This window comes from Crassostrea angulata, chromosome 3, assembly GCF_025612915.1.
Source record: "Crassostrea angulata isolate pt1a10 chromosome 3, ASM2561291v2, whole genome shotgun sequence".
In the NCBI taxonomy this organism is placed as follows: Eukaryota; Metazoa; Mollusca; class Bivalvia; order Ostreida; family Ostreidae; genus Magallana; species Magallana angulata.
In genome coordinates, this window is record NC_069113.1 from 39,144,493 (window position 1) to 39,172,039 (window position 27,547).

Below are 27,547 nucleotides of genomic sequence, written 5' to 3' on the forward strand. Positions count from 1 at the left end.
GTTATTAGTAATTATAATTTGTTTTTGTTTATTATTCCTATAAAATGTCCATTGCTTGACGCTAAATGTTTTATATTTCTTCACTTCTTAGACCAAAAGTTGACACTGATAGTCCATATATAGTCCATCCAATAAAAACAGACACATTTCCTGGAGAGCTCAATAACACTTTTCAAACAAACATTATGTTTTCGGCGTCAAAGGAAGGTCAACGTAAAATATGCACACATGTTGTTCATAACGGGTACGTAATAAATTTCTATATAGTTTATGAAGAAAAACTATTTTTGAAGTTATTTTTTAGCATTATACATGAAAAATACATGCAAATTTGAGAAGTGTTTTTTTAATATTAGGATTTTTTATCTATTTATGAAGGAGTAAAAGTGATGAAATATGTTTCAAAGTCAACTTTACGTCAGCAACACCAACGAAATCGCCAACCGAGGTACTGATATTTTTACTATATTTACACTATAAGTAAAAGTATACAAAGCTTGATAAACAATAAAATAGCAAAAATGACTAGTGTCATGATACACATCTTTTATATATCCTATCATCTTTATTGTTGTTTTTTTTTGCCCTTGAGTGATAGTATTGTTTTATGGTTTTTATAGAAAATACATGAGCCGACAATTACTGATGCCTCCTCCGTCAAATGCTTGGAAGGTAGCGACTGTCATCTGCTTATTCACACTTCGAAAGATGTCAATGGAACTTGGTATGACTTTCTTTAATATTCATTCTGTATTAATCAGATATCAAATATGCCTGTAGAACTCACACACACACACACACATATATATATATATATATATATATATATATATATATATATATATATATATATATATATAATTTAACTCTTGCAGTGTTCTGCCAAAGGAGTTGCCACATACTCCTAATACAGTGATCATACGACCCATAAACACTAACTTTGACCCTAATTTATGTGTGACAGACGTTTCAACTCGGGTTCTGCCTGGTGAATCGAAGAAAATTTGTTTTAGTACCACAAGGTTTGTATATAATTAAGGTATTTAGAATAAAATCTAGTGGTTTAAAATTATGTTATATTTTTTTGAATATTATTGCGTTTATTTTTTTCCCTTTCAGAATTTCTTCCGATAAGAGATGCATCACGGTAAATTCTGTCAAGAATTCTACAGGTATGTACACTTCATATTACATTAAAAAAATTCCATTTTTTTTTTCGCATCATTCATATACACTGTATCTAGGGAAATATTCGCCCCCCCCCCCCCCTTTTTTTCGCCCCTTTCACCCTGGTTGTCCGAAGGCTAATTCCAATGCCTCAAATTATCTCTCTTTAAATCAAACTCTGTTTTGGGCTAATTCAAGACGGGCAAAACCGTTCGCAGGTAAAGAAATCAAAATTAACAGGGGCGAAAATAATCCTGTTTACATTACTGTGATATTGGTTTCAAATGTTTCAGCTTCCCACTGCCAACACGTCTCTTGCAATGGAGGACATTGTCTTTCTAAAGACCAGTCTTACATTTGCATTTGTCCTGTAGGGTATGATGGAAGAAATTGTCAGCACAAAGGTGAATTGTTTGATTCATAATTTGTTTTCAACCAATGTCTTGTAAAATTTCTGGTTAACGTTTAATTTCTTTTAATGGATATTTTCAGCTGAAAACATTCCAATACCAAGACCAGCGTCAGCCAATATAACAGAGGTAATCACACTGATACAATCTCATTATTATTGAATAATTAACAAAGACACGGCAAAAATTTGATGATATTACTTAAGTTTATCTCATTCTATTAAATATTCATTTAAGAAGTTTTTTGGGAGTGTTTCCCTTCTATTATTTGTTTGTTGTTTATTTTGTTTTTGAATTGATTTATTAGTCTTGTTCACCATTATTTTGATATAGATTTATCATAACAGTCTCAATAGAAGCATCGAAACAATTGGTTCAGAATGCTATTATATCAATTTTTAGCTCACCTGAGCTGAAAGCTCAAGTGAGCTATTCTGATCACTTTTTGTCCGTCGTCCGTCTGTCCGTCCGTCTGTCTGTTCGTCCGTCTGTCCGTCCGTCTGTCTGTCCGTCTGTAAACTTTTTACATTTTGAACTTCTTCTCTAAAACCGCTTATCCAATTTCAACCAAATTTGGCACAAAGCATTCTTATGGGAGGGTGAATATAAATTGCAGAAATAAAAGTCCGATCTGTATTCAAAGCGGAGAAAACCTTGAAACTGTAGAAAAAGGGGGGTGCATTTTAAAAAATCTTCTTCTCAAGAACTACTGATTCCATTTCAACGTAGTTTAGCATAAATCATCCTTATGGGAAGGAAAATATAAATTGCAAAAATTAAGGTCTAATTCTGTTTCAAATCTGAGTTATTACGAAAATAATAATAAAGGAAAGGCTTGTTTCAATCAGTTTAATAGCTTCGGATTCGGCATCCGGTAAAATGGGTAGGCAAGACTTGGCTTGGGCAAAACAAAAGATTGGCAGTTATTAATCTGCCAATCTCATTAAAATTTCAGGATATTTGATGGACCAGTATATTTGTATTTGCTGTAAATATTGCTGCAAAATAATGCGTATTTGAAATTGACGATTGCCGATCTGCCCCGGCTTTTATTTTGCCAAGGCCCGGGTTTGCGTACCCATTTTACCAAGACTCGTATTCCATACATCTAAAACGAGGTTCTTTGTTGAAAGCAGCCATGACATTATACGAAAAAGGGTCGATCTGACTATGATGAATTTGCTTGTTGTGCAACAGTTCGCGAATGAAGGGAAATTTTTGATACATGCAAAATATATTGGTGCCGATTTTGTGAAGTAAATTGAGGCTAAATATTTCAATTAATGCGTTGACAGTTTTCACACATGACGTTGGTGTTAGCTTGTCCTGATTTTCGTTTCGTTTTCATTATTTATGCTTTGTAACCTGGGAACTATCGTCTGTATTTCGTGATTTTTACGTATCAAATCAAACAGAGACTTCGGTAAATCAAACAGTTAATTAACTGTTTACCTGTGCAAATTAAGCAAAATCGGATGTATCAAAAAAGTACTGAAATACAATTCATTCTATCGGTAATTCGGCATTATATTTTGCGTAATGGTAGATTAATGCAATAGGTTTTGTTGAGATGCTCGGCATTTTCTCGAGGTTATTCAGTTTAAATAGTTTGATATCGCTGTCGGAAATATGTAGGTATATACATATACATGTATATATATGATTCATTTCGAAAAAATAAATTGTGTTCTTTATTTGTTATAGTGCATGTTTCTTGTGTTTTAATTGTTTACAATTTCTATTTACTAACCATATTTGAGTGTTAAGCTTCGAATTATAAGCAAGATACCGAGATTTGCTCACAATTCTATGTTTGTACACAGATCTTAAAAACTAAAGATTAAAAAAGTAAAAAAAATTGTCAATATTTATTAAGAAAATTTTCAAAGTCTCCTCTTCCAGAAACCAACTTTAACAACTTATTGTATTGTAAACTTAACCTTTTTTAGCTCACCTGAGCCAAAGTCTTCTCAAAAACTATTAGGCCAGGAAAGCTCAAATTTGAGTGGAAGCATCCTCAGATAGTGTAGATTCAAGTTTGTTCATATCATGGTCCCCGGGGGTAGGGTGGGGCCACAATAGGGGGATCATGTTTTACATAAGAATATATAGAGAAAATCTTTAAAAATCTTCTCAAAAACTATTCGGCCAGAAAAGCTCGAATTGAAATGGAAGCATCCTCAGGTAGTGTAGATTCGAGTTTGTTCAAAACATGATCCCCGGGGGTAGGGTGGGGCCACAATTGGGAGATCAAGTTTTACATAGGAATATATAGAGAAAATCTTTAAAAATTTTCTTCTCAAAAACTATTAGGCCATGAAAGCTCAAATTAAAATTGAGGCATCCTCAGGTAATGTAAATTGAAGTTTGTTCAAATCATAGTTCCCATGGGTAGGGTGGGCCACAATTGGGGGATCAAGTTTTACATAGGAATATATTGAGAAAATCTTTAAAAATCTTTTTCTCAAAAACTATTAGGCCAGGAAAGCTCAAATTTGAGTGGAAGCATCCTCAGGTAGTGTAAATTGAAGTTTGTGCAAATCATGGTCCCAGGGGGTAAGGTGGGGCCACAATTGGGGGATCAAGTTTTATATAGGAATATATAGAGGAAAGCTTTTAAAAATCTTCTTCTCAAAAATATTTGGCCAAGAAATCTCAAATTGGCATGTAACCATCCTTAGGAAGTGTAGATTCAAGTTTGTTCAAATCATGGTCCCTGGGGGTAGGGCGGGGTCACAATGGGGGATGAATTTTTATAGATAGAGAAAATCTTTAAAAGTCTTCTTCTCAAAACAAATTTGAGTGGAAGCATCCCCTGATCATATAGATTCAAGTTTGTTTAAATAATAGTCCAGGGGTAGGGTGAGGCTACAATGGGGGATGAATTTTTACTTAGGAATATATAGAGAAAATCTTTAAAAATCTTCTTTTTAAAGAATTTTTGGCCAGAAAGGGTTAAACTTGTGTAGAGGCATCCTCGGGTAGTGTAAATTCAAGTTTGCAAAATCACAGTCCCTAGTGGTACGGCGGGACCGTGATGGCGGTTTGAATTTTTACATAGGAATATAAAGAGAAAATCTTTAAAACTATTCTGGGAAAGTGTTCGGTTCAAAACTCAGTACTTAGTGTGAAAGCAAAGGTTATGCAGATTTAAGTCTGATGAAACCATGATTCCCTAGAGAAAAATGGGGCCATGAAATGGTGGGGGGGGGGGGTATATAGGAATAGAGAAAAATCTTCTTACAGGTACAACAACAAAAGGGGCTTGGTATCTACCAAAAAATAAGAGGTTGATAAAAATTGGCAGATTTTCAATTTTTTTTAGCAAGATCTACTGTACTTAGTTGTCAAGATATTTTGATACTGTAATGCTAATTTGATCAGAATTAAGACAATTGTTGCTCAGGTGAGCGATGTGGCCCCTGGGCCTCTGGTTCAAAAAATGCCCTGTTGACATTGTTATGTACTCACAAACAGTGCAGTGAAGTAATAATTGTTATTCAAGCTCATAAACCTATTATCTTATAATAATCATATTATCAATATTTTTCTTTATTTAACTTTACGCTATTAAATGGCTAATAAAAAAGTGAATATGGCATTTTAGATAATAACGAATTTTGATCATGGTATCTCACTTCTCATTTGACGACCGATATTCAGATTTAATTTTGAAAAGCAATATGATATATTTCAAACATTTTACTTTTTTCATTATTTTACCATGAGTTAATTTAACATTTTTATCATAGGATGTTTTAATTTAATTTGGATCTATTTACTCCAATGCATTTATTTATTTCTTTATTTAAGAATGCAACAGTATTCGTAAATACTGCAGTTCCTACAGAAATCAAATGTGTTCTAAATCAACCGTGTGAATTTCCAATACCAATATCGGGACAAAACTTATCGAGGTTGGTATGTTATGCTATTTTAGTATGGTTATTTTAAGAATATTTACCTAAACGTAGTTATTAACATTCAGTACTACTATTTCAGGTCTGCCTGTATCGATATTGTATTAAAATATGTTAAACATATGTACACTTTTTCTTTCAAGCAAATCTGTATCCTTTGGAGATAAAAATGAAACACTTAAGAAATGCCCTTCAAATATGTTTGTGGATGCAAGGATTCCGGTAGCAAGTCTATGTGTAAAACCAACTGCAATCGGTTCGCATAACTTGTGTTTACAGACTAAAGATAGCCAAGGGTAATACATGTACTTATTTTACTGAATATTTTATCCAGAAAAAGAAATATAAAAACTTAAAAATATGAGTATTATTTTTATTTTGAAGGATTAACAGTGATGAAATTTGCTTGAAAATACATACAACCTCAGGTATGTAAGGTGTTGTGTAAATGCATGTGTTCAAATGAAAGAAAGAACTTGAGATTTATTTTAATAGTTGCATTTTTTTTCAGATCGGCTTACAACATTAACACCAAAGACCACAGTAAGAAATTGCTTAATGATTCTTATCATATTGTTTATATTGTTGATTTAAGTGTCAGGAAAACAATAATTGCATAATCTACAACCTTTCAGTACATTTTCGATTTTCAAGGAGGAACGAAACATTTTAATACTTACAGGAAAAAGAGTAATATTTTACTTTATTTGAATAAATAGTTTTTAAAACCTTCATATTTTTAGTGATATCCGTATAATTCATCACATTTTTCTTTAAATTGTCAAACTCTACTAGAAGATTTATTTTACCCTAAAAATTAAAGGTTGTTCATTTCCCTTATCTTCAGTTTGTTTTATAACAATATAGTAGAAATAGATTTGGCATTCATTAATTTTTTAAGGATCATATTACTTCACCATCCTACACCGACGAATCAGTTGTGAAGTGTATTGCTGAAAAACCTTGCTTTATACCAGTTGTGACTGATCAAGCAACAAATCCACCTTGGTACGCAAACAATACAACCTCTAATAATATTACTTAAATTAAGAACTCATGATTTAAACCGTATAACGAGTTATTTTTACTGTTGTGAATTTTACAAATCTAAAGCCAAACTCGCTGATTTTAATTTTTTTCAAGCTCTTTTTCACGAATTTGTGTGAGAATGAAAATCAATCAGTAATATTGATTTGTATACAATTTAATTTCTGAAATATTTATACTTCTCGAAAGTAAAATCTTTTGAGATACGTTAATATTATAGGGAAGTTGTAAAAACAATCTATTGTACCATCAGGATTTCTTTTAATAGCAGCTAATACATCTTAATCCACAGCGACCTTGTTATTTTGCGACATTAAATTTTGAACTCGACCATCTTAAAAATACACCTATTGAAAGTTCAAATTGAAACTAATACACAAAACCTTTAAAGGGACTCTAGCACGATATGAGTTGAAAACATTTTTATGTATAAAAAAGTTTTCTTGTGAATTATAAATAGTTGATCAAAATTTGAATGTTAGAAGATACAGAGGTAAAAATTCATTGTTGTGGAAACAAAGCTCGAGTCAGTTTTATATTTGTTAACGAATAATGCAAAGTAAGAAAATACCATTTCTTTAAAACAATTACTTGTGGCAAACAAGATAAACTGATTTGATATGTTTGTACACAATATTACAACAGAAGAAAGTAAAATTTAATTAAACTTATACCAATGAAACACTGTGTGACATATGTATTTAATAAAAAGACTCGAGCTTTGTTTACAAAATAAAAAATTTCAAACTCTTTATCTTGCTTATAACTCAATATTGGACTTCCAAACTTGACAAAGCATAAAAAAAATACCTATATATGTATTTACCATTCTAAACATTAAAAAATGGAAAAATGAAAATTTCAAATTTTTAGCTTAAATCATGGAATGGACCCTTTAAAATAATAATCAGGGTCTTTATATTGACACTAGTCTATAACAACAATTTTTGCGTCGGAGACAATGATTATACTAGGACACCTTGCACAACATACTCAAGTAACTTACTCATCTAAACGGTAAGAGGGAAATAAGATACTAGTAACAAGTTTCAATGTTTATGTAAGTAAAAGATAAACATAGTTCACGGGATCTCAAAAAATATATAGAAAATTGACGTGTCTATCTTTTATTGCTGTACATAATCACGCAATTTTGTTTTACGGATTTATAACAGTTGTAAATATTAGTTAAATCTATCAGCACCCTAAAATACCCGTTGTACGGTACATATGCTTATATCAAACGATTTTAGGTCTTGTGTCATATCACATATTGATTTTTTCCCCACATTTTGAATAGCCCAAGTATTAAACCGACCGAGAAAACAGATTTAGAAAACGTCCATGCGTTCACTCCACCAGCTGGCAAAAACGGTAAATGCTATGGGAATATAGCCATTATTCCTCAGATTGAAGAAAAAGGAAATAATTCGTTGTGTTTCCAAACAGTTACTCAGAGGTAATAATTATTTCTATGAAATATAAAATAATAGTATACTTATCATGAAAATTTTCAGATGCAATTTTAAATTTCAATTTGATTTGTTTCATAAATATCGAATAAAATCAATGTAGATATTTATATTTCAAACTGACTTATGTAGTTATCATTTCAGCGATGTCGGACGAGAACACTGTATAGTGATCGATGTGGTAGAAACAGCAAGCAAAGCACAAGGTACCATATTATATTGTCTTGCTAATTAATTTAGATATAATTTTTGTAAAGAATTACATATAAAGTTAACTACGAGATCTGTTTAAAACAAAAGCACGCACATTTGTATCACAGGAGGAGCCTGTCAAGTCAAGCGTTGTGAGCACTTCAGTCCCTGTACTTACTCGGGAAAAAGAGCTGTCTGCAATTGTTCAGTTGGTTATAGAGGAGACTTGTGCGATACAATTGGTATGCATAAACTTTTGACATAGCTTACAATACGAAAATGTTATCTTAACAATGAAATATAGTTCAAATTAATATTTGAAAGACTCTATCCAGGAAGAATGACCATCCTTTTTTTTAAATTTTAACTGAACTTACCTTTTTTGTCAAGGCCCCCAATTTGAATTTTTCATTTTCTAGATATATCCGCTACAATGGCATGATTATATTGTAAATTTCCATTAGGGAATCCAAAGAACTCAATACAAATAGAATTTTGTTTAAAATCATGTTTCGTATATTATTTTAAACACACTAAGAGTCTCAAGGTATAATCACGTAGAGCATGTTTGTAATGGTTTGAACATTAACAAGGTCTGTGTGAATCTACTTCAGAATAATGTTCATACGAAAAGAAATAAGAATATATCACGGAATATTTTTTGTCGATCAATGAAGAATATTGATACCTTTTCAGATAAAATGATTAATATACTGCTTTCGTTTAGAACCAACCGAAGTAATTACCACCACTTTGATCCAAAGTACTGAATCATCAATGCAAAGTTCAAGTCAACAAACGTGTACGATGAGTAAGTGTCAACAAATAGATTTTTTATGCGTGTACATTTAATTCAGTTGGCACTTTAGTATAATGCTTCGTTGAATTAAATGGTTTTCTTTTCCTTTATATTCTAGGACCTAAAGATGCAGTAAGTATTACAAATGTTATTTTTTCAATGAATTTTATAATTTGTGGCAAATTTGACATTTATTTGTTTCTGAAAATAGCGCGATGCAGCTAAAAGGGGCCGAGTAAAATGCATATGTTCCAAAAACGGAAAAACAACTCAGATCATTACAACAAACCCTGCAGCAAGTCTGGACCAACTGGTTAAAGCAGCTGGAATCGGGGCTGGCAGTGTTGGAGGATCCATTGCAATCGCGGCACTGATTTATGTCGTTGTGCAAAAACTCCGTCAAGTGCTGAAACCGAAAGATTTCAAGCGAAGACCGAAGTACATGAAATGATGGATGTTGTTAGAACATGACGTAAATACATTGTGGGAATAAGACTCACTGGACAAATTACATTATTGTTAACATAAAGCTATTAATCAGTTTTCTTTTTTTTTAAATTTGGACAATTAAAAGATATAACTTTATGGCCATATGGAACCAAAAATTTCTTTCATGTTTTGATCGTATGAATTTGATTCTTTTTTAATTTATTTGTAATGATTTTGTAAATAGCAAATAAAGGTTCTTGTAAGTGCATACTGCGATTATTTTTAACATGCTTTTAATCGATTCAAAAATTGTGGGTGTTTTAATAAGGCAATTGAAAATCAATCATTACTTTTTAATAATCTTTGTCAAGTAATAAATTTCATTATGAGACATTATGTTTGCTCATGTAAAAATATCTGTATATTAATTGTAAAAAAAATTTAAGAGAAATTAAATCGCACATTTGCCAACTCAAGCATCATTGCCATTAATCTACCCTACAATGTATTCTTTTCAGTTTTAAATTGCAGTAAATAGACATTATTGTAGGAAATTTGAATGATTTTTTTTTTAGATCTAATAAACTAAACAGTACACTTAGCGCAGTTTTAAAAAATAGAAGAAATGATTCGAAGATGACTAAGATAAAAATAATAATTTCTAATAAAGGCTATACAAAAAAAGGTATTAAAAATACTCAGTTTTTGTAAATTTTTATTAAATATCAGCCATCAGATAACCACAGACAACCAAACACCGATAAAATAAAACAAAAACGAAATTTAATAAACTGATCGGAAGTTTTAAATATATTTTAAAATTACATAAAATGAGCTACAATACTTTGGGTAAAACTACGTAAACGCAAATGTAAGACTACAACTTGGTTTCATCTTTCGTAGCATTATTTTGGATTGTATTTATGTCCATATTTTGACTCTTGTCTTCAATAGGAGGTGGCTTATATAGTCTGTATGCAATGTAGAAAAATATAACCCCAACGACTTTTAAAGCCAGCCACCAAATCAATATGCGCACACCAAGGTCATGTTTGTTGTAGGTCCAACACGAGCCGGTTTTGCCACAATCTTCTTGCCAGATTGTACAGGTACTGTCAATGATGTATCCAAGAAAAATGGGTCCTGGAGTTGTTCCTTAAAATATTTCACAAATTTTATTAAAAATTCTTGTAACAAAAATTTAATCACTTTAGTTATTGATGATTGTAAGTTATAATGATCTTTCTTTTTTTAACATCTTTGACAATGGTTTTTGGAATTTTTTTTGGATGATGACTTTTCATAATATTGTTTACTTATTTTAAAATTAAAATTTATTTTACACTTACCTAAAAGACGACCAATTAAAAGCTGTAGTCCTAATGCTAGAGATCTCTGATTGTCGGGAACACATCTATAACAATATAAGGAGCAAATCCGTAACGCCACGGTTAAACAAATAAGCTTTTTAATTTGAAAAGGAACTTAAACACGAACAATTTAATTTAATCAGGTTACCTGAAAATTGCTGTCACGACTGGGGACATTGTCATGAAGGTGAAAAACATTATGCCAAATAACAAAACACAAAAAGCGTAAAACCACTGGCACTTTTCTGTGCAGCTTCCGTTAATGGCGTCAGCAACGGAAGTATTGTTTGGTGTCGATATACACGAACAGTTGTAGTATGACTAGGAAATAAAATATTTCTGAGCTATATAAAAAGACTCAATGATAAAACAAAAAACATTTTTGCAAAAGTATTCAGCGATAAACGCAATTCCAGGAGGGTATTATTTCTTTGAAATCTTTAAAGTGTTTATCATTTAAATTAATGTACATAAAAGAGAGGGAACATTACTGTTTATGCATGGTTTAAATACCTTTTCACCATTAACAAACGTTACATTTGTGCAACCTGCGTGACAAGGGGAAAAATAAACGGTTTGGTTTGAATCACAGATTGGTTCAAATGCTGAAGTTGTACATCCGCAATTTTTGTTACAATTTGCATCCAATCCCTGTATACCACTGTAATTAGACACACTAAAATGATATTTTTTGCATACAGACATATGCATGTTGCTTTTTGTGTTGTTATGATTTTGACATTTAGATAACATTAAAGAACTTGTAATTGAATCATTTTTTTTTCTTATATCTAAAAATCAATTTAAAAGAGATGGATGTTAAGATTATCACAAACCCCGTTTAAAAGGACAGCTTTGTATGTAAGAAAATATTCGAAAATTTAAAGCTAAAATGTTAATTTAAAATGTTATGTCTTATGTTTAATGCGTTGACCCCCAGTCTTCTTAAGTTAGAGAAATTGTTTAAAAAGTGTTAAACGAAATAACTTGTAAATTGTACTTACCTCTGTTTTATGTATGGAGTATCCAGTCCACTTATTGGTTGATCAGGACAGTTAATAAGAAATGTAGGAGAAAACAAAAGACAAATAGCCATACAAATGAAGCATAGTCGGATGATTCCACGACATCGCAGTTTCAGTTTCTTGGGTATATACCCTCCCAGAAGCATACCCCCTCCAGATCCGGGAATAGTTATGATACCTTTATATAAAAGAAAAATATAAAGACTTTATTTTAGTAGATTTTAGTATAATCCATAAATGCCAGCGAGGTGCAAGTTATAATGCTTACAATATTTATGACTGGACATTGAAATTTATTTGTCTAAATATAATTTTAAATACAAAGGTATGAATTGCTCCATTAATTATATAGATAAAAAAAATTATATATTACGATTATATATATTTACCCATAACACTTCCCGCGGTTGTTAAATCAACGTTGAACAAAACATGAATAAGTTTGGCCCCAAACACAGCAAGTCCGCCGACCACCAGCAATTCTATTGTAGCTCCTAGCATGATGAAAACAAACGTGGGATTCTTTAGCTGAAAATTGTAAGAAAACAATTGTCAAAAAAACATGATGCACCTATCTCATATAATATTTTTATATGTAATGAAATCAAACAAAATAAAATATTGCATTAAAATGGAAACATGATGCAAATGTCTGAAAGAACATGTTTTGATTTGTATCAGAGAATGGCATACCAGCAGCCAAACTGCTTTTGGAATGTCCTTAAATTTCGTGCCAAAATCTGGTCTTGTGGTTGCTTCGTCGTTTTTTCCGGAGTCATATGCCTCTGATATTTTCGTCTTCTGAAGCTCTTTATATCCTTTAAACAATTACAAATTAATATGAATTATGTGTATTCACACTATCGCTTAATATCACTAACTGATATACCGTTCTCATTCTATCTTATTATCAGCAAATACTTTCTTCTTAATGGAAAAAAAGTGTATTCTTAAGCTTTCTATTATCAATTTTGATTAAGTGATCTTTAACTCGCGATTCTCTTCTTTTTTTCTTTTTTTTTGGGGGGGGGGATAATTCAAATATCGTTCAAAATCAAAATTATCTTATTTCCGAAGTAAAGGTTTTCAGATATATGGTTCATTATCAACATACCTGGTAAACGTTTTGGAAAGCCCAAAGTCGGTAGTACAATAAAGAAAAAGGCGAAAAAGCTCATGACTATTCCAATCCACCAGGCTCCTACCCATTGGGGGTCATTCGGGGTCAAATCAACCCTTCACGTATAGAAATAAACAAATTAGCTTAAAGTTCTGTACACCAGCATTTGTTTAATCTGACAATATTAAACAGATCTGTTAATAGATAGATTAAGACGAGAGTAAACTCACGCAGATTGAGGAACTTTATCAATGTCCACAAAATACTCGAGTGTTTGACCTCCAACAATGTAACCAACGGCCACGCCAACAGCAGCGGAACAGAAGGTCAAGGCTGTAAAATATATGTTCAATATTTACAATGAAGTATTGAAAGAACAAGCATTATATATATACATTACGTATGTATGCCATAAAAAGTTTGATACCACTATTTTAGATAGTTTTATAAGTGATTAAATGGTTTAATTTTTTAAATTTTCCTTTTACATTTCAAGCAACAAATAGCATTGGAATCGACGAATTTCGTAAGTTTTAAGTGATTAATAATCATTTTTTAAAATTACATGTAAGAAAAAACTGCTTTTGTAAAATTAAAAAAAGAAAATTGATATATTTGGCTGTCAATATATAAGTAACTCGTTTGTCATTTTAGTGAGATTTAATGAAATGATTAACTCGTGTATACTTACAGACGTAAAAAGACGTCATTTTATGTTTACAATTTTCATCAATATATGTCAAGGCTATGGTAAACATAGGCACCGCTCCTATTCCATGGAACATTTGTCCTAAAATGAACATAGCGTAATACCCGACATAGGACGACGTGTCTGACGCAGTTGTTTCACATTGTTCCGACGCATGGTCTAAATTACACATGGCTCCTGTACTGTTATTTATCCCATTGTTTTCTAAGAACCAAAAACATGTTATTTATTGTATTTTTTGTTAATTCTATGTTTATTGCACTTCACAAAATCGTGATTTTGGTATCTTATATTTGTAAGAAACGGCTTTTTGTGCTTTGTTGTTGTTTTTTTTTTTTTTAAATTGTATTATTGTATAAAATTACCCGAAAGAGTATAGTGATATTTTTCTCCGATAAAGTGAGGTAAGAGAAAGACAAAACTCCCGAGCGACATCACCAACACCCCCGCTGCCATTAGTTTAGGTTTATGCACACGTTCCCCAATGTACCCAATGAATACAAAGAAAATAAAAGCTCCAAAGTCATTTCCAGACGCGATGATAGCAGAGCGTTGACTGGATAGACTGTATCTCTTCTCCAACGCTGGAATAATTACGTTGACGACGCCATTTACAATGAATCCTTCAAAAAAGTTGAATATGCACTGCCAGAAGACGTTCCACTGGATTTTATTGAAGACTTGCAGGCATCTGAAAATAGGAGTTCTTTTTTACATATCGAAAGAGACTACAAAAAGAAATCTCGCCTTTAGAATTAATATCATAGACTACATATAATTATTTAATCAATATACAAAAATAAAAATAGGAAAGGACAATGTGCGGTTTTATGCATTTTTTGCCCCCAAAATCCAAGTTTTAAAAATAGCTTTAAATATAAGGTGAAAGATAGTTAAAATCATATTGGAAATAAAGGTGTAAAAGGTTATCACCACAGTGACGTCATAATGTAGAAATGACGTCATGAAGATTGCATTATTTTGATAAATTGTTGTTTTGTAGCAAAATATGGGCGTTTTCCGATGGTTTTTCACTGGGAAACATCGAGCGCAGGCTTGCTCAAGTACCATTTTTTAGTATAATGTGTATAACTATCTGAAGAAAACTATATGTTTAAATCGCACTTGAGCAGACCTGCGCTCCATACTTCCTAATGCAAAATATAGAGGAAAAATGAGAATATTTTCATTTGTTTGCAAATTTGCGGGAATTAAGTCATTTAGATGACGTCACAGATAAACAGCAAACAAGCAATGATGGCTAAAATTAAGATTAAAGTTATAGGCATCCTCTATACAATGATTTGTGAAGATTTGATTTTTATACGACACTATTTAAAATTGGTTGAAATCGGGGGCAGATATTTGACCATACCGCACATAGTCCTTTTAAGGGGGAACAGGACACAAATCACGTGACTATCATTGCAATGATGCTTTGATGTGCTAACTCTTTTACGACGTCATAATTGATTTGATTGTATGATGCTATGATGTCATTTAATCATTATGACGTCATACCGGATATGATAGATTTTTTTTCCCGTACTTAACGGCTCTAAAGTAGTCATTGTCACAACATGAGCTGGTGAAAATTTAACATGTTTAAGTTTTGAAATGTAAATGTACAAAATCATAAGCGGTTAATATAATCAGATATACATTCTGATAATAATCTGTTTATGTTAATTGATAAATCTAAATACTGCATTACTTTTTTTATGGTTCCAAACAGAATTTGTAAAAGGTCATAATTCCAGAATAAGGGGTAGGGGTGCATGATTCCTTTTGTAGAATCTCTCTTAAATGCAAAGAAAGTTGCCATGAAAATTTGATAGGTTATAAAGCACATTATTGTAGTATCTCTATTGTAGTATCAATATATTGATAACATTATGATATTGCAATGTAAAAGAGCCAATGTTGTAAGCAATTTTGAAACTTGTTTTCGTTCTCAAAATTAAAGAATATGATTTGCAAATAAATTTCATCAAATAAGATGATTCTTGTAGAAAATTGAATTTGTTAAAAAAAAAAATCCATAATGCCAGAAAAGGGGGATAATTCCTATCAAAATATCTCCCTTGCAAGGTAAGAAAGTAGTCATGAAAATGATATATGTTGTGGTGGACATCTTAATGTAAATGTGTTTAAAAAAAGCAACAAAATTCATTGACAAATAATTTTACACAGCAACCCCCTGTTCCCCCTTAAACTAACAAAACAGAATCTTTAAATTTTTAATATCTAATTACCGTCTGCCTTTGACGTAACATAACATAAAAAAAAATATCCGTTTTGCAACAAAGCTAGATGAATTTAATAGTTTTTAGATAGTTTCCAGCACATTCAGTACTAGATAAAGAGATATATAGAGGTACACGCATCTATTCAAACAACTTAAAGAGTTTTAAATACATATGACAGCTAAAAAGGATTTAGTTTTCATTAAACTGTCTATTTATCAATACTTTATAATAGTTGTAATCCATTTTCATCATTTTTTCCTACTTTGGTTTGAAACAGCAGCATCCATACGGTTCGATTTCTTCATCGTCTTCACCAACCCGGCTTTTCTTTTTGTTCCCGTTGTCCATCGACATCAATGTCTTTTTTTGAATTAGAGAGAGGTGCAATAAGAACATGATTAAGGAATAAAGAATCATTCTTTGAGTATTATCAGGTGATAATTTCGGTCAGGGCGTGGTCAAATCCAATAAAGCCCAAAGGGCTTTATGATAGATTTGACAACGGCCGGACCGAAATTATCACCTCATAATATTCAAAGAATGATTCCTAATTACTTATATTTATATTATTTCCAGTTTGTACACTTGAAAACAACATAATTTTGAAACACTATTTTTTATGTAGCACATGCTATGTATTACTACACGGCGCAGCCAGTACCGTTTTTCGGTTATGCTTTAAGACACGCCAATTTTGTGTCACGCATGTTTTATGAAGTTATTAGGTTTTAATTCATGGTTTAAAATTGATTCGTAATGTTATAAAAGACAAAGACAGTTGAAAATGTAAATATTCAAAAATATAATTGTCTTTACAATTAAATTAAATGGATATATCGATTACCGATGCTTTTACGTTAGTCGTCTTAATACTTAATTAGGGTCTTAATCTTACATTGTGAGGGCCCATCATTCATTTACACCTTATCTGGAACATAAACTTAATTTTTTTTTAAATCTTTATAATGGCTCTTTAAATATTCATCGTTTAGACAGCAATAGAATGGAAAGTGAAAGCTTCTGATGGCTCTTTTTTATAATCTCTCTTATCCTTTATCGAATTTTTGATTTTACAAGATTCCAATTAAAGTAACATGATTAATTTATATGCTTTTTAAAACTGTGTTTACCGTGCATAGTTATTGATGACTCGTTAATTATAGTATTCAAGCATTAATGTTTAACGAGACCGGGTCTAATTTTTTCTACCCTATATAAAATTTCTTAAATCTAGATTTACTTCTGTAAAGCAACTATTTTAAGATGAAAACATAATTTATTTCCCACCACGATTTCCTAGAGGTTTGTCTCGAAAATTAACAATTTTTTCGGTAGGGCCTTTTGGGAATTTGTTGAAAATGAGCTGAATTTAAGTATTTTCATCAAGGCTTTTATGTTTAAAAATATACTATTTACATGAATCTTTTATTGGTTGCGTTTTTACAAAAAAGGTAAAATGAGTTAAAAGAACACTTAAACCCCACAAAAATGCTCGACTACTCACCACGATTGAAGAACATTTTGTTGAAGAACATTTTGTAATGGTAATTGATCTCAGATACGGAATAATTGCACATGCAAAAAAATGTTATTATAAACAAGCATCGCGTAATGGTTCAAGATCGTTTCATTATAAAGTCTTTGGTATTGAAATAAATGAATAAAATAATAAAATAAAATAAAATAAAATGATATAATAAATGAATGAATAAATGAAATGAATTAAAATACTGACCCCATAAATGACAATTTAGAATTAACATGTTCCTATACTCTTATCTGGCTATCGGTCAGTATAAATTTGGCCAATAATGACCGTCTGACCGAGTGGTCTTTCTCTAAGGAGAACTTTAACAAACCGTATTGCACTGCCATTACAATCCGCCTTTTGATCTCACTAGCATGCAATGTTCACAATTCTCCTAACACACATCGTTCACATTCTAATAAGTTTGCAAAAATGAAAAAAATATTGATGACATACCTCGGATTGGTCGTGTACGTCCAGCGACATTTTTGGGTAATGAATTACGGTTCAACATCTGTTTATCATTGGTGATAATGGTTTTGCAAAGTTGGAAGATTATCTTGATATGTCGTGACTTTATCTCAAACAGGGTAATTTTTTATCTCTTTATAATCTGTTATTTACTTACTGTTTTTTTTTAGGGCAAATCCAACATATTTTTAGATGTCCATTCGTTGCTTTTTTCAAATAAAATGAATTGGGTAGTAGGTATTTGCTGGAGATTATGAAATACGTTTTACGTGTGTAGGAAGATTTTTAATATATATTTATACGATCGGAATTAACGTTAAAAAGTTAGACCAAATTAAAAGATAAATGATACATTTAGGATAAACGGCATTAATCATGCCATTTAAAAAAGGATAAAAGAAATTATTTTCAATATCTCTCTCAAAAAAAAGTTGTAGCTCACTACAACATAAGCTGTTAATGTGAAATTTAATAGATTTTTTTTCTTTAAAAAACGATAGCGTATGATATTGCGTGCAAACGATACAAATATACGGTTATCAGACACGCTAATGTCTGTGATGTAATGCTTTGTTCTTAGTTTTGTTCAGGTTACATAATCTGGTGAACAGCCTTGGACATGACCTGACCCTATCTTATCTCTGAAATCTTAAAGAGATTACTTCTATGATAGTCGGCGTTAGCATTTTCCTATTTTTTTCATCTGTTCAAATCTAGATGTTATTTGTGTTTTGTGAAGGAAATATACTTTTCCTTACCTTTATTTTAAATAATTGTGGGTAACGTCCGTACTGTTGGGCACTCTGAGGATACACTCTGTTATATCTCTATTTTTCCGACTTGTTAAACAATGGCGACTAGTGTTGGTCAAGCGAATAGACCATACATATATGTATATGAGAATTAATGCTAAAAGATGGGTCGTTGATAAATATGTGTCATGTTTACAAACCTATAAAATCTTTGGTCAAGATGTTTTGACTGCTTTGGAAAATCAAACACATGGTCATCATGCTAAACAGGTAAATATCTAAATAAATACCCGGCATCCTATGTTAATAAAATTAGTGGTTAATTTATTCAAAGGCACATTTAAAGCTTAACATGAAATTTAAGGTAATAATATTGAACAACTTAAACTTCTAACTAACTATTTAATGTTATTAAGGGAGAAGAACAACTTAATATACATTGATTATAACGTTAACTCATTGAATGCATTTTGTGTCTTTCGGTATAGATTGGTAATCAATCTTATGTTATTTTATTTGAATTTACAAAGTAATAATAATTTATTTCTTGAAACGTAATGTTACAAATGCAGCAAATTTTGAATCGACACATAATAAAAATGTTTCTCTCCTTGAAACCAGTTAAGTTTTACTTATTTGTGGCCTAAGAGAAGGATATCCCGAAGTAAAATTTCATATTGAAGAGATGCATATTAAAAGTACACACTGTCAAGACGTAGATACTTTTTGGATGCATGTACAAAATACACTGTCGTTAAATGACATTAGTTTAGTTGGACTAACCAAGATTATCTTAATTTTGAGGAAAAGTTATTACTGCAAGCGTTTCGTATCAATTGTAATACCAGACTGATGCTTATATGAAGCCCAGTAAAACTGGACTGCAATAAGATAACTACTGCGTGGATCTACTATAGTAAATGTTTGCCGCATGTGCGAGGATATAACGCTACGACATAATAGAAAACGTTCTGTAATGATAACTTTGAATATCATATATACCGGTATGTTTAGGAATTTATAAGTCTGAATTGTTTGGTTTTTCATTTGATCATATAAAAAGATATTGAATGATTACGTAAATGGTGAATATATATATTTACTGGGAACTTATTTAGGGTATATAGAGAAATTATGATTTGACAAATGTTGATTATATAAAATTAGTAAATTTATTTTTTGAATGCGAGGTGGATAGACGCTTGTAAAGCACGATCTCTGGTGAGAAAGAGGTTAGAACTTCCAGAACGAGGTGTCCAAGAACGCAGTTTGACTAATTAACGTCATGGCGGAAAGTGTAGGGCGGGTTAACCATTTGGCAGATATTTTATGTGACAACTTTTGTTTATCATATGCAAATAAATATGCATGCACAAGCGTTTTTGAATTTCATACAACTTTTAACACAACAGATTGGTAGTAAACCTTATACATTAATTAGTCCCCTACCGGTTTTCACCGGAGGGGACTAAAGTTTTCCTCTGCGTTCGTCAGTCCGTCCGTCCGTCTGTCTGTCTGTACTACTTCATTTTTCCACACTTTTTTTCTTTATGCGTTTTAAGAATAATATGAAATTTGCTGAACAGCTTCAAAATGTCAAACTACAGATCAAGGTGTCTGGTTGACATATTTTCGAGAAAATTAACATTGTCACGTAGCCGCCCTATAGTGGTAGAATCGTCATCACCAATTATTGCCTCAACTTTAAAACCCTTCTCCCCAACAGCTTTGACCATCTGGGTGACCATGTCAGCCTCCATTGCTTTAGCACTTCCTTCCCAGTTTTTATAGCAGTCATGCGGTTAAGGCGGCTCATTTCTTGAAGCTGCTGATGAACAGACTCTACAATCTTTGGACCGCACAGCGTAGTGGATATTCCGTACAGTCTGTGTGCCTACCATAGAGCAGTGTCCTAAAAAATAAAAGTTATAAAAATATGCAAGACCCTCCAAGTATGGACAATGAATTGTATACTATTTACCGAGATAAGAAAGATAATTTTATCGTATGTTTATTTCTATATGCGGTGGATATCACTCATGGAATAAATTTTTGATATTACACAGTGTGTTCTTACGCAACGTGACGTAATAATTAAGCATTACGTAGTTTTAGGCGGTTGATTGACGTAAAATGAAAAAGTAAATAAACAATTCAGTCGAAAAGTGTTGAGTTGTAAATGTGAAGTATTTGATGTTGTTAAAATTATATTTAGGAATTCATTAAATTTTTTCGAAAATGGAATGTTTGTTTGTTAAACTTCAAAGAACTTTTTTTCCATGCGTAAAGTTGTAAGCGTCTTGTAGATAAAGTGTTGTGCGACACACAATTACTATTTTTACATTTTTACAAAGATAAGATTAACAAAATACTTAATGGTAAAACATATGGAAAAAAGAATCTTTCATAATTTGCGATGGTATATAATTTTTATCCAACTCGTTGTGTGTTATCTATCCCCTCGTCATGGCTCGGGAATAGAAAACACACAACTTGTAGGATAAAAATCATGCATATACCATCGCAAATCATTATCTAGAGATGATCATATATATATATATATATATATATATATATATATATATATATATATATATATATATATATATATATATATATAATATGTTTCTTTAAATTTTCAAGAAGTTAAAATTAATAGATTGGCAATTAATGCACAGCTGACAAAAACCCATTGCAATAGGTCACCTGAGTGTTAAAATACAGTAGGGTGATTTCACCATGCATCGGATACCTTTGGATTTTTCCCTTTGTTCACGCATCAAATATTGTTCAAATATAAATAAAACTTGTTTTAAAAGTTACAGGTTTTCCCCTTGCTTAATTATTGGAGAAAAATTTGTGAAATTGTTCAAAATGTAGAAAATAAAGCAAATTAATGAAGTGTTAAACTATTTCACCATGGATCGGACAATATTTACCAAGCATCGGACAGCTATAGCAGTACAGTACAGATTAAAAATAACATTTTCTGGTTTTAATGCAAAAATACAAAGGTTCGGAAAAATTAATTTATTCAATTGCTATTCAGATTTCTTTTAATCTCAAATCTACATATAGGAATTTAGACTAGTGCTTCTGTATAAAGGAATAGCCTATTTGTCATAAGGGGGATCTTTATCGTGCAAGCTCCTACAGGAACTTTGGACTAAAAAGCCTGTGTTCGTAAACTCGATTTTTAAGTGGTCTGAGGAAAATGTTTGTATCAATTATCAGTGGCGTAGCTACCTTTTAATTTACTGTATTCAAAAAAAGGTAGGGGGTCTGGGGGCCGCCTTGAGGCCCCCAGAGGGTCCAGGGGAAAGCCCTGGTGGGGGCTCCGGGGGCGAAGCCCCCGGAAGCTCCTGGATTTTATGTTATTTGAATGACAAAACAGCCTTAAAAATATGACATATTTTAAGTATTATGATTCCAATAAATATGAACAAAAGTTGCTGAATTCCGAGAAAAACATTATTTACCTGGTACTCTTCGAATATTTTCTTTAAAATTTCAAGAACCCCGATACTCTTGGATTTTAGGTTTTAGCTTTTAGATTTACAGGCTTTTGATGATGAGATATTGTCTCAAAATGTTACAATTTTATATACTGTATGTGTAAGAGAAATGTTGAATTTTAAAAGAATGTGTAATTATATATGAAACACTGATACCCCAGCGGAAACCAACTGCATATGACTAAAGATAATAGGCGTTTTGAAACAGGTCTATTATTCAAACCGTAACATACTTACCTAAATGACAAATTTTTGATCAAGTTTATCACAATGTATTGTGACTTTGTCAAAATTTTAATCACCCGACCGCCGATTTTAAATTACATTTAAGTATAGACTGACAGAATACAATTATGAACAAACACTCAAAACGTGATGTGTTTTCAGATTTTAGTATGAATATTAAACTTGAAAGGAGTTAAAAGTTGTTCATTTCATTTTCATAAGTTTATTGTAGATCATTCTTTAAGCCAATAACATGAAAGTCAAAGGTATGGCTCGTCCATATGTTTTATAATTCAAACGAACTTCCATTTTCGGTGTTTTAAAGAGGCAAACTCATCAATGACCTTATTGACATCGATTTCTACTTCTCTGTGTATATGGAGGAGGGCAAGTGATGATAATCTTTCTTGATTCATGGTGGAACGCATGTATGTTTTGACACGTTTGAGGACACTAAATGATCTTTCAACTGTGGCCGTTGCAATTGGCATTGTTAGCAAAACCAAGAGAATAGCATAGATAGCTGGATATAGTGCTTTGTTGCTGTCTTCAAGTGTCTCGACAATCGAGGTAGGCTTAGTTAGACTCATCTCCCATTTCATTTTCCACCTTTCAACTTCTCTCTTAAAGAAATTGAAATCTCCTGGGATGTCAGTTTTGAATACATTAAAAATGGCATCAAGTTTTATATCATTCAAACTCTGGAGTCTAGGTGGCAAGAGAAAGAAACCCTGGTATCTGACCTCAGCACCTAAAAGACGTTCATCCATCTGCTGTATGATATGGTCCATAAACACGTAAAAAGGTCACGTTTCCAGTACTCGGATGGCGTGTTAGCATTTAGCAGCGAGATAACGACTCGGCATTCTTCGGTAGCTGCCACCATATCACAAGTTGGGTCCTGAAGGAAGAAACGGAGAATGTGTTCACAGACGACAAGGCCAATAATGAACTCAAACCAAATCGCAATATCGCAGATAGATGAAGTGCCGCTTTGTCATCATTTTGGGTGGAAAGATATTCAAGATATTCAAGTGAGTGCACTACCACAGGCAAAGCATTTTTGAAGGTCGTCAGTGCGTCGGAACGACTCGTCCATCTTGTTTCGCAGAGAGTTTTCAATTTTGTTTTCCTCTGCATTGCCTCTTGAACATGGTCATCATCCTGTAATTTTGATATGAAAGCTTCTAACCGCTTGGCAGAGCATCTTCGCTAGCCAAGGGTTTTCGGTCCACTTTGCTCCCCATAAACCCTTGGCGGATTTCATTGCCAAAACTCGGTGATGTGGTGGCGCTATCTAGCGAGCAACTAGAGTTGCGCCCCTTGCATATTTACATTTAAATCGAATTAAACCACGGGTTATATACACACTAAGGCATTAATACAACTTGAAAACATGTTGACTACCAAATATCGGAACATAATTAACGATGCTATTAAATACGACATAAGTTATAAACTAGGGAAAGCATGGAATGTTTTATTCATAGTGTTTTGTAAGGACCTGTACCAGGAGTGAAAAAGTCGCCGATTTATATGAAAGCTTTCATGTCATAAAACCAGGTATCGTTGTCGTAAATATTGTGAACCAAAGAAATTAAATAAAATAAATCTCATTGAACATTTAAAAGCAATAACCATAAGCAGGAACGTATATACTAACGGGATGGGCAGCTTCTACACTCGGCATGTTTACTTCCCATGCTATCACGCGAGCCTTGACGAGTTTGTAGAACTATGTTCAATCCCAGTAAAATATATAGTTTTTTTAAGCGATCTGGTTAGACCATCGTTGGTGAGGCACTGTACTCGAGAACTTGTGTCTCAATTTGTTAAAAGCACCGAATGATTTACCAAAGATCACACATGTGTTTTCTTTTAAAGTTTATATTTACAAGCACTGCGATTGGATCAGCTACTACTCGCAGCTGCAGCCAATCATAAAACGGAGCTCGTCACCGAGTTTTGGCAATGAAATCCGCCAAGGGTTTATGGGGAGCAAAGTGGACCGCAAAGCCTTGGCTAGCGAAGATGTTGGCAGAGTAGTGAAAGGCAAACCTACACTCTTGTACAACAGCCATCATCGTGCGAACAGTTGGCTCCTTGCAGGCATGAACGACAGCCAAATTTAGGCAAAGAGCTTTACAATGTACATTAACGCTTCAACGCATCTCTTTTGATGATTGCCTGAACGCCGTTATGTTTTCCAGACATATTGTTTCCTCCGTCATATCCTTGGGCCCGAAGTTTCTGCAATGGCAATTCGTGATCTTCCATGAATCTCAACAATATGTCTGCAATATGCGCACCTGTGGTATGTTTGGCATGTTAGAAACCTAAAAAGATTTCTTTGATTTCCGTATTTTGTTCTGTTTCAACATATCGAATACACACAGAAAATTGGACCTTGATAGATTGCCTTACGATAAGAGCTGATCAATTTATTGAGAACGTGTTTGGCACATATGTTTATAATTTCATTTTGAATTTCGGGGGAGGTATATTTCACGTCCGTTGAAAATGCAAGATGCTCAGCTAGGATTGTGTCTGTTTTGGCCATGGTATGCAAAATTGCATGAAAATTGCTGTGGTCTTCTCTATGGCCTCGAAGAGGTATATTCTGGCGACTACAGAGCAGAATAACTTCAATGACTTTAGATAATACATGTCTTTTTTTTTGGCAATAGATTCCTGGTGAGCTTTCGAAAGCGTTGACGCAAAAGAGGGTGATTTGCACTGGACAACTTTCATAAAATCGTCGGCCATTCTCATGTACTCGTGATGTTTTGACTTTTCAAGCAAGTGTCGTTTTATCAATTGCGACATATTTGACCAATTGTTAACGGGAGACAAGAAGCTGAAAGTCAAGTTTGCTTTTTCTTTCGGTGCAAAAAGAACACAATATACACAGTATACCGAATCTGTGTTCTCGGAGTAACGCAGCCATGGATTTTCCTTTATCCAATTTGATTGGAATTTTCTTTTGGCGCCGGAAATAACCCTGACAAAGGAAGGATAATTTCACGATTACAGAGATTTGATATATTTATATTCAAAGTATCAAAAGTGGTGATGTATATTCGTTACAGTCAGATTATGTTTTAGAATTCAAAAGTACAAAACATTTTTAAAAATCCCGATATTATGCTTTATAGTATTCACCTTATAAGACAATAAACTTAACAAATCTTCCACTTAACCCTCCCCTATTATTTATCAAATTGTTGTTCCTTGAGCGTAGGAGAAATCAATGGGGAACCAGGTCAGTATTTCATCTGTTTGTGCCCTCTCCCGACATTTTGACAATTTGAACATCCCCCAAATTTTTAGATTTTGATTTAGTCTCCAGTATATTGTAAAATTTAATATCCATTGTAAATGTTCAGGTCTTAATGAAATCGGTAACAGATTTGAAGGGTGGCGTGGGTGGCACAATCCTCTACCCTCCCCCTTTCATATTAAAAATACGTTAAAACACACGTTTGGACTAGACAGTGTTTTAACGTCAGATTTCATTATCAAATTGCTTGAAATCGCGAGGGCCTCTGGGGCTAAGAACACCCATCACTCAGAGGTTTAACTACATGTACTTAACAAACACTATTCTCAAAACATATTATCGCTGGTGTATACTATTGAAGCACACTTTTGGACCAACAATGCCAAGGTATTGGTTTTAAAAAAGATAGCATCGGGGATTTACATATTGCTTCAGGGCTCCGTTCCATTTTTAGTTCCTTTCATTAGTATTGATACCCCCCCCCCCCCTCCTTTGAACTCAGATCTTGCATCCGCCCCTACATTATCATACTATAATAATTCAACAATATCTTAATCAATGTCTTTACAAATAATGTTCATGTGTGCTTCCCTCTGAGGAAATATGTAGTGGAGCATATTGTTCCAATTTCCCTCAATCAACTTTCGCCGAATCGCATCATTACACAATTCAATTAGTTTTAAACACCCAATATCAGGGTATTCAGGCAGGCAGCTACCAGTGCTGGATATTGTCAATTTCTTGAAGTTACTATCCTTAGTGCAGCATAAAGAACTGATGTCACTTTTTTTGTGGTGTCGTGATCGTCTTTGCCTTCATTGTGTAACTGTTGTGCTTTTAAAAACGAAATTGCTTTGTACTGACATGCTTTTTATATTTAGATTTCTTGCGTAGTAAACTCAAAACCGGATGCATAAAAAGTATGAATTAATGTAAAGTATGGAATGACGGTATTTTCCGGAATCGTAGTAATTGCATGGTTTACGATGAGAACTGAATACTAAATATGCAGATTATAATTCAGTGGAGTCTCAATACGATTTGTTTACGTGCAAACAATAGGAAACTCAAATCATAAGACCTATGCTTTGCAAAATTTTGTGTATTCATTTGCGTTTTTGCGTAAAGGGTGCTACGCCACTGATTATTTTTTAAATTCTTATTTTACTTCACATTTAAAGTATATCACAAGGAATGGGCACATAATCTCCTTATTATTAGAAAAAAATCATGCAGTGAAAACTGTCCAATGCATGGTTAATTTGTGTACGATCCATGGTGAAATGAACATATTGAGCAAAAATGACCTTGACATTAATTGTTTAAATTTCTTGGACTTATTTTACTCAAATTTTGTTTCAAAACTTTCTTTTTTCTAATTATTTTACAAAGATAGTGCATTTTCACTAGTTCACAATCAAACGCACAACATTCAAATAATGCTTTAGTGTAAAATCTTCGTAACTAAATGTTCAATTATGTCGTATTTGACGTCATTTTACGATGCCTACCCTACAAATCAGACCCAACCTAACAAAAAGTAACCCCCAACTAAACCCTGGGTTTACTTTCTGGGTTTACTTCGGGTTTACTAGAGTGGACCCAGAGTGGACACAAAGAGTAAACCCAGTCAGAAGTATACCCCTGAAAGCAGATGTTAACATACAAAGGGTAGGAATAACAGGCAGTAGGATGGTAAGATAAAATACTAGTCTGCTTCACACTTCAGTGCATACAGGTTACCTCAAAAGCAATTTCAAAGTAAACCCTGAGTGGACCCAAATTTTCAAAAAGTAAATCCCAAAAGTAAACCCGGGTTTTAGTTTGGTTTACTCTGGTGTTAGGTTTTGGTCTGATCGGTACTGTA

At 32.7% G+C, this 27,547-nt stretch overlaps 2 protein-coding genes across 4 annotated transcripts in view; one reads left to right on the plus strand and one right to left on the minus strand.

Moving 5' to 3' along the window:
• The window catches only part of LOC128175483 (uncharacterized), an 86,667-nt gene extending 76,963 nt beyond the window's left edge, over nt 1-9,704 (plus strand). Inside the window, exons 122-139 of the mRNA XM_052841121.1 lie at nt 92-244; nt 379-448; nt 621-724; nt 876-1,022; nt 1,120-1,172; nt 1,461-1,571; nt 1,660-1,706; nt 5,391-5,494; nt 5,641-5,793; nt 5,882-5,925; nt 6,009-6,040; nt 6,399-6,505; nt 7,845-8,003; nt 8,161-8,222; nt 8,337-8,450; nt 8,936-9,019; nt 9,126-9,139; nt 9,219-9,704. Coding sequence (XP_052697081.1) covers nt 92-244; nt 379-448; nt 621-724; nt 876-1,022; nt 1,120-1,172; nt 1,461-1,571; nt 1,660-1,706; nt 5,391-5,494; nt 5,641-5,793; nt 5,882-5,925; nt 6,009-6,040; nt 6,399-6,505; nt 7,845-8,003; nt 8,161-8,222; nt 8,337-8,450; nt 8,936-9,019; nt 9,126-9,139; nt 9,219-9,458 — 1,798 coding nt within the window. The 3' untranslated portion in view covers nt 9,459-9,704. The remainder of the gene's footprint in view (nt 1-91; nt 245-378; nt 449-620; nt 725-875; nt 1,023-1,119; nt 1,173-1,460; nt 1,572-1,659; nt 1,707-5,390; nt 5,495-5,640; nt 5,794-5,881; nt 5,926-6,008; nt 6,041-6,398; nt 6,506-7,844; nt 8,004-8,160; nt 8,223-8,336; nt 8,451-8,935; nt 9,020-9,125; nt 9,140-9,218) is intronic.
• Nucleotides 9,705-10,134: 430 nt separating this feature from the next.
• Nucleotides 10,135-18,772, minus strand: LOC128175481 (solute carrier organic anion transporter family member 4A1-like). Of its 3 annotated transcripts, none has more exons than XM_052841111.1 (13): nt 18,667-18,772; nt 16,172-16,269; nt 14,026-14,351; nt 13,643-13,864; nt 13,182-13,284; nt 12,946-13,067; nt 12,525-12,649; nt 12,221-12,359; nt 11,811-12,009; nt 11,320-11,467; nt 10,955-11,127; nt 10,786-10,850; nt 10,135-10,591 (listed from the first exon to the last, which is right to left on the minus strand). In XM_052841111.1, the coding sequence occupies exons 2-13, from the start codon at nt 16,261-16,263 to the stop codon at nt 10,314-10,316; spliced, it is 1,992 nt and encodes a 663-aa protein (XP_052697071.1). In that variant the 5' UTR covers nt 16,264-16,269; nt 18,667-18,772; the 3' UTR covers nt 10,135-10,313. The 3 variants fall into 3 exon arrangements, with proteins under 3 accessions (XP_052697071.1, XP_052697070.1, XP_052697073.1); XM_052841110.1 differs by lacking the exon at nt 18,667-18,772 and adding an exon at nt 17,894-17,965; XM_052841113.1 differs by lacking the exon at nt 16,172-16,269 and having other exon boundaries at nt 18,667-18,749.
• Between the last annotated feature and the right edge of the window lie 8,775 nt (nt 18,773-27,547).

Excerpts from the sequence above, each read along its gene's own strand:
- LOC128175481 (XM_052841110.1), bottom strand. The coding sequence starts at position 17,923 with ATGTCGCTGGACGTACACGACCAATCCGAG. Across the intron at positions 13,865-14,025 it reads ATATCACTATACTCTTTCGG|AAAACAATGGGATAAATAAC; the intron begins GTAATTTTATAC and ends TTTGGTTCTTAG. Across the intron at positions 10,592-10,785 it reads TTTAATTGGTCGTCTTTTAG|GAACAACTCCAGGACCCATT; the intron begins GTAAGTGTAAAA and ends AAATATTTTAAG.